The sequence below is a fragment of the Dipteris shenzhenensis genome, chromosome 11, assembly GCF_047967505.1.
Source record: "Dipteris shenzhenensis isolate YYH24624 ecotype China chromosome 11, Dip_SZ_1.0, whole genome shotgun sequence".
Taxonomy (NCBI): Eukaryota; Viridiplantae; Streptophyta; class Polypodiopsida; order Gleicheniales; family Dipteridaceae; genus Dipteris; species Dipteris shenzhenensis.
In genome coordinates, this window is record NC_141606.1 from 20,114,647 (window position 1) to 20,124,270 (window position 9,624).

The window sequence follows — 9,624 nt, forward strand, 5'->3', positions numbered from 1 at the left end:
AATGATTGCATTGGTGTGGGTATTGAGAAGAAAAAGTAAACTACTTCAATGATTGCATTGGTGTGGGTATTGAGAAGAAAGAATAAACCATAGCAATTTCCTTGAAAGCCCTCCTGGCAGTAGCTACTCTGGAGGATACCTGCATGCTCGACCAGATGGCCATCAGAGTATGTGTAGTATTAGTCCATATATTGGCCATAGACTGTAAGGGATGAACCTGTGAACCCTCAATGACACATATGAAAATTAATGGAGCTTATCCAAGTACTTCTTAGACCTTGATGCTCAAGTAGAAGCCTCATAAAGTCCTAAGGGGAGTTGGAACATGTGGGGAAATACATCTTCCCCCCATGGCTACCTTCTAAGCCCATGGGTAAGAAATCCTTATCAAGGAGAGACTAAGAATCCGAATGCAGGATTTTATTTTATGAGCTTCTTCAGAGTTTGGAGAGGATCTCCCTTTTTCTTTGAGTCTTCTTCAGGGTTAAGGTGGCATTTTCAGCCTCCACCTTCGATTTTTTTTGGCCCTTTTTGAGCTGTTTATTTTCTTCTCATGCATGGCATGTTGTAATCCCGCATTAGAGCTTGCTCTTGCGGTTTTCAATCATACTTAATGAAGTGATATTTTTGGGTCACAACATTTGACCCTCAAGAAAATAAATTGGAGGCATTTTGTTTTCTTTTTAAGGAAAAAAATGGGGACGCTGCTTATAACAATAAAGATACATTTGTCTCTCTGCTATTATCTTTTAGAGGGTAAGCAATTAATGGTGTGTCCCCAACAAAGCACACAAGGAAATTTATCATGAATGGACTAAGAGTCCCTTCACCACCAAGCCTGTATATCTTTTCACGAACCACTTTATAGCAAAATGTTCATGCTCTTGTTGAGACCATAGTTATCAATCAACTGTATTAAAAGCAAACAAAAGGGAGACCCTTAGGTGGAACTCGTTGCTCTCAAAATCTCATGGTAGTCTTCCACCCTTGTCCTTTCATCATCTTTGGTGGAACTCGTTGCTCTCAAAATCTCATGGTAAGTCTTCCACTCTCGTCCTTTCATCATCTTTGAGCATACGGGACTTGACAATACCCCTCCTTGCTCTAATTTGAGCCCCAATACTTCAAATTACTCATGTTTCAACCTTCAGGTTTAGCTCCGATGATGCCTTTAGCTCTAAGGCACTTCTTAATTCTACCTATGGAGGTCTAGCATGGCTTGGCATGACTCCTTGATTTTATTGATGACTTCCTTATCTTTAAACAGAGTTTATACATCCCTTTTATTAACGACTAATTAATGTTAGCAAGGACTCATTGGCATCTATCCAGCCGATCCACAATTGATGTTCCTAGAGGTAGATCAAGCGATCCGCCTCTTTGAGCTCAGCCCCTTGTGGGGCTCAATTAAATTATTGAATTCTTTTGAAGGAAAGTTTACTATGGAAATCGCTGTTCTCACATTGTGAGAACACTATGCCCATATATTTGATTCCTGTTCTATGAGCTCCTTTAATGCCAAGCCATTTAATGGTGTCCATGATCCATATGGTTTGCATAAATTTCTTTTTCTTGTTCTCTTTGACATGGGAGTGCACTTGCTTGACATCACACACGCATTTCTTTTTCGTGAAATAAACACACAGGGTAAAATCCATTTGTCATTATATTACAAAGAAAAAACTCTCTCTCTCTCCACACACACACACACGCAAGAGAGAGAGAGAGAGAGAGAGAGAGAGAGAGAGAAGAGCGAGAGAGAGAAAGAAGTTTTCTTTTGGGAAGGGTGGGTGCAGAAATTGGGCTTGGCACTTCAAATCTGAATGTATCAATGCCATTTAAGTAGTACAATCACACAGCCTTCTCAAGGAGTGTGATAGCCAGTCTGTGTGGATATGTGTATCTTTGATAAATCGTAGAGTCTCAGACTTGATGTCGTTGGCATTTTGGTGCCGTCAATATGAATAATCTGTGTCATGGACTATATTGTTATAGAGTTGACTGTTGAGCTTCCAGTAATGTATGTACAGCTAAATGGCTCGTCACAAAAAAAATGTACAGCTAAATGGCAGAAAAGGCAGATGCTGGCTCCCTGAAAGGCTTGGCTTTACAACTGACTGATGCCACCCCAAGGGTATACACCAAATAATATATACAATATGTATAGGGGTTTGCAACCTAATTATCTGATTTCAACAATGGATGCAAACCTTATGCAATTGCCAGCTATGAGGTCTGCACGGAAGACAGCTGCACTGCATGCCTTTTCCCATCTGTGACAGAGTCTCCAAACATTCTTTTGATCTTCTCTCTATACTCAATTAGAGATTCATCTGGAATTAATGGTGAAATTTCAACCAAATCCCCCATTTTAAGCACCTGCTGAATATCATCAACAATTTTATGATTAACTCTTGGTCGCAGCTCCTCACAAAAAGCAACACCACATGTTGCTGCAAAACAATCCTCTTTAACCCTTTTATGGAGCAGATCTGCCACAGTTGAACCTCCAGGCAGTTCTTGTACCAACATCTGGTGCACAATAAATCCATCCAGGCTGCTTCAGTTCAAACTGTTGTAAGTGAATCACAAAATAACAGCTGATGCTTTACATTGTGAAATGACATACCTTTTCATCTTCAAGGATAATAACAAACAGAGGATCATCTTTGCTTTGAGGTGCTATTTGAGAGTGAGGGCATCCTTCTCTGTGATGGGGGAAAGAGCAAGGTGACCTCAGATCAAACTCACTCGGTGGCAACTGTGATTTAGTCTCTACGATCTCACTCTGCCATGTTAGCATCCACCTTGCCCACTCCACCATTTGTAGAATGAAAGGCGAATGCTCAACGTTATCCTCTTTATATCTCCAATGTGCTGCCACTCCAAACTCTGCTTGATGATGCATTTCTTTAGTCCTGATCTGAACCTCTAAAGGAAGCCCGTCGTCTCCACATACGATAGTATGCAAAGACTGATACCTGCGGGAAAATATCATGCACAATTGTAAACATTAACGAGCACAAGCTATTTTAAGACAATATCCTAGGGTTTTACTGGCCTTGAAAGGTATTATATAAGCAGAAAATAAGATCTAATGTATACCCATTCGGCTTCGGCTGCATGATGTAGTCCTTCAATTTGCCTGGTATACAAGGCCACAACCTGTGGACTGTCTCAAGTGCACTATAGCAATCTCCCTTGCTTGCAACAATCAGGCGCAAAGCTCTGACATCGTGAACTTCCTCCAAATTCCTGCCCTTCCTGGCATTTTGAAAATAACGTTGAAATCAGTTAAATACAGTAGTTTCTGAAAGCAATGACGTCCACAAACTGCTTGCCAAAGTGCCTGCCTACCTCATCATTTTAGAAAAAATACCGTAAAGGTTTTTGCACCTCCCACTGAGGTCATTATATGGAACTCCTTCCTCATCAAGACTTTTCTCCAGTTTTTGGATGGACGACTGGATTGTTGCTTGTCGGAAAGCACCTGCTAGCTTCATTTCCAATTCCTTGTACTCCTGAGGTTTTAAGTGCTTAAAGCACAGATCTTCTAATTCTGTCTTCCAGCTGGATATTCCCAGCCTGTTGGCAAGAGGAATAAAAATTTGCAAGGTCTCCTTTGCTATCCGCCATTGCTTGTATTCAGGAAGTGCTACTAAAGTCCTCATGTTGTGCAACCTGTCAGCAAGCTTGATCAGAACCACTCGAACATCTGCCATGGCAAGAAACATTGTGTGCAGCCGATCTGCCTCAACTGTTTTGCTTGCAGTGTCATTGTCACGTGCCAACTTGCTCACCTCACTCAATCTTGACACCTACAAGGTGTCATGGAACTAGTCAGACAGCAGCAGCATGGAAAATCTATTCACAAAACTAGTGAAAGCGAAACAAGTTGAGGAATAGCTAATACATACCCCTTCCACAAGATCTGCAACATCGGTGCCGAATATATCATGAAGTTCTTGATATTCAACTGCCGAGTCATCAATTGTATCGTGGAGCAAGCCTGCTGCAACGACCACTTTGTTGGCACCTGCTTTAGCTAAGATCATCGCCGTCTCCACACAATGAACTACGTACAGATCGCCAGAAACTCGGAACTGCAACAAACAAAACCAACGTAAGCCACGGAATGTTGCTGCTAGTAAGCGCGTCTAATGCATTTCCCCACATACTCTGAGCTTCAAAGGGTAGCAATAATACCTGACCCTGATGGGCCTTTTCAGCTTCTCTGAAGGCCTCTATAACAAAGGGATCGTTGAACAATTTATGCCGCCTTTGCGCATCATCTAGAATATCTTCTGCCGATTGCTTTAGACACGTTGGCATGGATTCCAATGCTTCTGTGCCAAGGGCCGATAGCTCTGCAGGTGAAGGTACATGTTCTTCTTCCAGCACACTGAACGGTTGGCCCTCATTCAAGCTTGATCCGGGTGTGCTTGCGAGCCCTCCAAGGCCCTCTCTCCGTAGAAGAGATTGCTGAAAGTCTGCTGACAAAGAACACAATCGGAAAGAGTTTCCAAGCTGTTGATCTAGCAGAAGAAATCCATTTGTTCGGTCCCGCATGAGTCTACTAGAGCTTTGCCCACTGCTACAAGCCAAAGGCCCTTGAAGAACAGACACCGGACTTCGTTCTCTCATCTTTACAGAATTCGAAGCACAGAGGCTTGGTGACTCAGGCCAATTTTCGATGCCATCCCACGGGGAGCAAGGATCAGAATAGGAACCCCGCACGACAGCGTTTGTAAAAGAAGATACGTCTGGAGCATCACTCGTAGACGAGGAACAATATCTCACATGAGAACTTGCTAACAAGGCAGAAAGGCCGGCGATTACTGGCTTGGAAACTGTACGATTTTTTGTGACTCCTCTAGAGTTGAACTCGATTTCTGAAACTGTACTCGTTGAGGCATGGGGAGAAGAGCGAAACGTTGTTGGAGAATTAGAATAAAGCGCTATGGACGTCGCAATTTCCATGATCTCAGCAAATCCGTGGCTGCAGTGATGTAATCAGGAATGCGGAGGTCGACACAGGGCTACCTCGCCGATAAATTTAGCAAAAGATAGCTTCACCTCGGTGCCTTCATCTTTCTCCATTTTGATCTTCACAAGTTCATCCTGAATCTTGATCAAATTGATAGATGTGAACACGGTGAAACTGCACTGGCACGGAGAATTTCTCACAGGAAACTTGTGTGAGGAGGCAGAAGCGGCATGCACAACGTTGGATCAATATGTAGCCCTTCTTGTGATGTTGGCACATCGACGATTTTTTTCCAAAGAACTCACCATATTCCTGCGGCGCATGAAAGAGATCGACCCAGCGGGAGAGGGGGATGGATACGCTCCTTGAGCGTCTATACAGATATGAGCGTTAGAATTGGGATTTTATCCATCTTGTTTTAGAAAATTCAGCACCGAGACAAAAGCGTTTGTTTCTTTCTGGCCGAAATGTCTCTTAGTGCCGAATCGTTCCGTCGGTTTCTGTTTGCTACCGATCCAGTATTTGCTGCACCTGCCCAGGCTTTAAACGATCCCTCTTTATTACGTCTATCTTGCGGGAGGAAGCACCACACTCCAAACGATCCCTCTTGGCAGCGTACTCAAGAGAAGCAGATGACTAGGCGGCAAGAGGGAAGGGGGAAAGGAACGAATCGAAATACCGCACAGGATGTTGAAAAGGTTCTGCCGGATTTCCCTTGATCCCCGACGGATGTGGAAAACTTGCTGCCGAATTTCCGTTGATCCGCTCCGGAATTTCCACCGAGACAAGGAAATTCTACCGGATGTCGACGGGAAAACGAGGCGGAAACAGATTGTGGAAGAAGGAAGGGGGAGATCGAAGGCGAAATCCGGCAAAAAGCATCAGAAACAGAATCCGAAGCAGCAAATCAAAGAAGAAGAAGAAGATGAAGAAGAAGAACAGCCCGCCATAGCCTTCCTTCTCAGACAAGCAAAATTTTTTTAACGATAAAATTACTAAAAATAGCTCCCCACTTCCCAGAAAAAATAAAATTAATAAAAAATCGCTCTTTTAAATTCCTTCCTTTTTTGTTGCGGCTTTTACAAAAGCAATGCGCCTGGCCTTTTTTTTTTGGGAATTTTATTTAAAAAAAAAGCCACTAATTCTTTTTTTCCGGCGTCCCTTCGCCTCCTCCCCTCCACGTCAGCCCCCACCCTTGTATCCAACCCCTTCGCCGCGCCACGTGATCCGCCACGCGTCCCCTCTCCCCTCCACGTCAGATGATTGCGGCTTTTATCCAATCCATTTCCTCAGGCCACGTGTCCCCGCAGCCCACAAACTCCCTCCGTCCGACGTGGCGTTCCCACGTGACCCTGCCCCCACACGCTCTATTCCATATCCCGGGGTTCGAGAAATATACGCATCTATGTCCCCCACGCCCCAAATTTATTGCTTTATCATTATCAGAAAATTTTCTTAATCACACCAACACTCTCGTGAGATAGAAAACGAGATTTAGCCAACAATTCTCTAACATGAATGGAGAGGACAAGAGAGAGAGAGAGAGAGAGAGAGAGAGAGAGAAAGAGAGGAAAGGAAAGCCATTGTTACACCCATGTACTCAGCTTCTATCTTTGACAAAGCAAAAGTAGCCTGCTTCTTACTGCTCCAACTAACAACACCACTCCCAAGCAAGAATATGAATCCGCAAGCCTAAATATATCTTGGATTGTGCCACAATAATCATCTATTTTTCCATTAGCTCCCTGAAAGCTACTAATGACGCCGCAATCTTGTGTATTCCTCGTATCATCGATTATTTGTGTTCGAAAATGTTTGCCTTCACACCATCTAGCATTGAACATAGTGCACTGGACCAAAACAAAAGCAATTGTGTAAGCAATGTGAATCATTAAAATCAAATCACTTACAACTAATGCAAAACACTATATGTATGTACCTTTAATATCATCCTCGTGCATACTCCCACTCTTTCATCGTGATATGCATGCCCTCGTCTCTCTCTGCTCTCTCCACTTCCTTATGCAAACAATCAACATGGATATCATTCAGAAGTGTTGCTAGATGCTTAGGGTACGCCTTACGAGAGCCATGTTGCCTCTGAAAGAGAGCTCTTTCTACTTGCCTTCTTGTATTTGCATCCTTATATCTTGTAACCCGTAGTACACTTATATTGCTGCACCTAGAGAAGCCACTCTGCAAAGCTCTATATGTCCTTATGCTTGACTGATGTAGTGCACCAATGAGTGATCTCGACCAAATGCATGGTGAACATTGACCAAATGCATGGTGAACATAGACTCATCCAAAAGAGATCTCATTCATCTAAATGCCTCCTACAATAATTCAACAAGAGATATTCATGAGTGGTAGTGAAGCTACCTATATGAAAGATGTTACAACATTAGGGGGCATTTGAACATAGAAAGGGCCTCGGAAGGATTCTTAATCCCATGAGCTTAAGACTAATTTTTCTGAGATTAAGGAGACAAAGGTCATAAAGATGGTTTTTTATGGGCCTAAGGATGGAGGGTCCCACTTCTTTAAGCCCACGAATTGTTCTATATTATTCTCCTTCGTCCTTTACAAACTACTACGTGCATTAACAAGCTTAAAATGATGAAAAAGCTTTTTTAACAAGAAAATCACTATTCTCATTTCTAAAAATATTTGAATCTGAAATGTATTTAATACTTCAAAATTCTCTTCTATCAATCATTAAGAGCCTAGATAGTGGCAAAAACCTGTCAGATTCATTCCATTGCTACTCTCACCTCTCTCCATTCACAATCTCATGCTTGTGGTGGCATTTCTCAAGCCTTCTCTTAGAATTCTGATATTTTGTCAAGCTCGACCTTGATTCCTTTCAGATGCTCTCCATTCTCAAGTTTTCTCTCACTCTTATTCGCATTGAGAGAAGGAACAAACATTTGTATTCTATGGCATTGAGAGAAGTAACAAACATTCAACATTCAATGACAACAAAAAAGAAAGACTTGCATGTTTGCGTACTGAATGAGTATGCACCAACCAAAAATGAACATTTGAGTACACAAGAGAAGTAGACAAGAAGACAACAGGGTCATACTAACTTCGGAAGCAGCCCTTACTTTTGTTTCAACTTTCACACTACATCCTCAGTAACCCCCATATATCAAAGTGTTACTTTTGATCAAAAGTGAGCCACAATGGTAACAGTTCTGCCTTCATTTAACCAGCAACACATTTAGCATGATGTATCCTTTAGCAAAGAGCATTACGTATTGTGCTTTCCTAGGGCGGCAACCTTCATATGCATACCAGGCTCATCCTCAATTCAATTAAAAAAAGAGTGATTCTCTTCAAATCAACTGGAAGAACTCAGCACACCTTCCTCAATTGCGTACCTTCACCAAACCATCAGCTAGCTCCTACCCAAATTCAGTTGGCTCAATGTATACACATCATCACATCGCTTCTTCTCAACAAGCATACAACCCCAGAATGGTAATTCATAGATTCAGAAGTCCTTTTCTAGGACACCCTCAACACGGACTGTCTCAAATAAGTTCTACACTTCACCACATTGTCGTTCATCTCTTTCCAAGAGTGCAGAAGGAAGGAAGTATCTTGTGTAATCACCCTTAACATGGGCTGACAGGCCTGCCTCTCTTCTTCTCTTAGGCACACAAAAACCATCGTGGTTGTCCATATCAATTCTCCTTCCAGCACACACACAAAGGAGAACTGGTCACTAGATATCCTCAGCATGAATGATCAGCAACTCATTTTTGCCATTCTTTCATCCTTACCCTTAACTCCAATCAGCAAAATCAGGGGGGGGGGAAGTATCAACACGGATGGTCAAATCTTACGTGACTCTTGTTTTCATCATCTGCATGGGCAACCCCCCTCCAGAAGTCTCTTACTCCAATTCATGTTGCCACTTGCATGGAGCACTTCCCCTTCTATTTTGGCCAGCCACCTCATTTTCCAGCACCTTCCCTTCAGCCACCTCATCATGGCATTAAACCACTCTCCATGTGGAACACCAAAAAAAATTTGCCCATGAATTTTTTAATTTTAAGCAGTTTGACACCACATTCTCACACATTTCCACATGCATGGCCTCAAGTACAATCACACACACTTACCCATAACAAAAAACCTTTTACATGGGCAACATTATCCACCCAAGTGCCCAGACATGCAAGACTTTTTACCATTAATAAAATAAAAAATCCCCTTCACATACATCACATGACTCAAGACACTAACTCAAGAAACATTTGACCTAACCATACATTGGATACCCATGCTTTGGAATGCTTGGTGCAACCTCGGGGGGTCCACTAGGGTTCATCGTATGGTACCACATGAGCGTAAGAGAGGGGGGTTATATAAGGGAAGGAAGGTACATTTTATAAGGTAAGGTCCCGTAAATAGGGGGTAGATAAGGGGAATTTTCATATATTTATTGCACGCAGGTGACGTCTCCTTATTACTACTAGTGAATCCCCCGTGGGTGCAACCACATTGCATGTCATCATTTCCCCTAAGTCCCTACAAAACATATATTTATCATCTTGGAAAAAAGTTACATCACTAGCAGTTGAGTGGTTGGAAAAAAACACTTCTCACATCAAAACAACCCACAC

General features: G+C 42.5%; 1 protein-coding gene across 1 annotated transcript; it reads right to left on the reverse strand.

The window, feature by feature from the left end:
* Positions 1-2,049: 2,049 nt before the first annotated feature.
* LOC147896743 (putative GTP diphosphokinase RSH2, chloroplastic) lies at positions 2,050-5,955 on the reverse strand. Its single transcript, XM_087381469.1, has 6 exons — positions 4,207-5,955; positions 3,918-4,103; positions 3,358-3,818; positions 3,106-3,264; positions 2,630-2,981; positions 2,050-2,532 (listed from the first exon to the last, which is right to left on the reverse strand). The coding sequence occupies exons 1-6, from the start codon at positions 4,978-4,980 to the stop codon at positions 2,227-2,229; spliced, it is 2,238 nt and encodes a 745-aa protein (XP_087237595.1). The 5' UTR covers positions 4,981-5,955; the 3' UTR covers positions 2,050-2,226.
* Between the last annotated feature and the right edge of the window lie 3,669 nt (positions 5,956-9,624).

What these genes read in the sequence shown, in the direction of transcription:
- LOC147896743 (XM_087381469.1), bottom strand. Translation starts at nt 4,980, where the DNA reads ATGGAAATTGCGACGTCCATAGCGCTTTATTCTAATTCTCCAACAACG. An exon ending in AAAAGGCCCATCAGGGTCAG is followed by an intron (nt 4,104 to 4,206) that starts GTATTATTGCTA and finishes TGTTTGTTGCAG; the next exon opens with TTCCGAGTTTCTGGCGATCT. An exon ending in TTGCAGATCTTGTGGAAGGG is followed by an intron (nt 3,819 to 3,917) that starts GTATGTATTAGC and finishes GACACCTTGTAG; the next exon opens with GTGTCAAGATTGAGTGAGGT.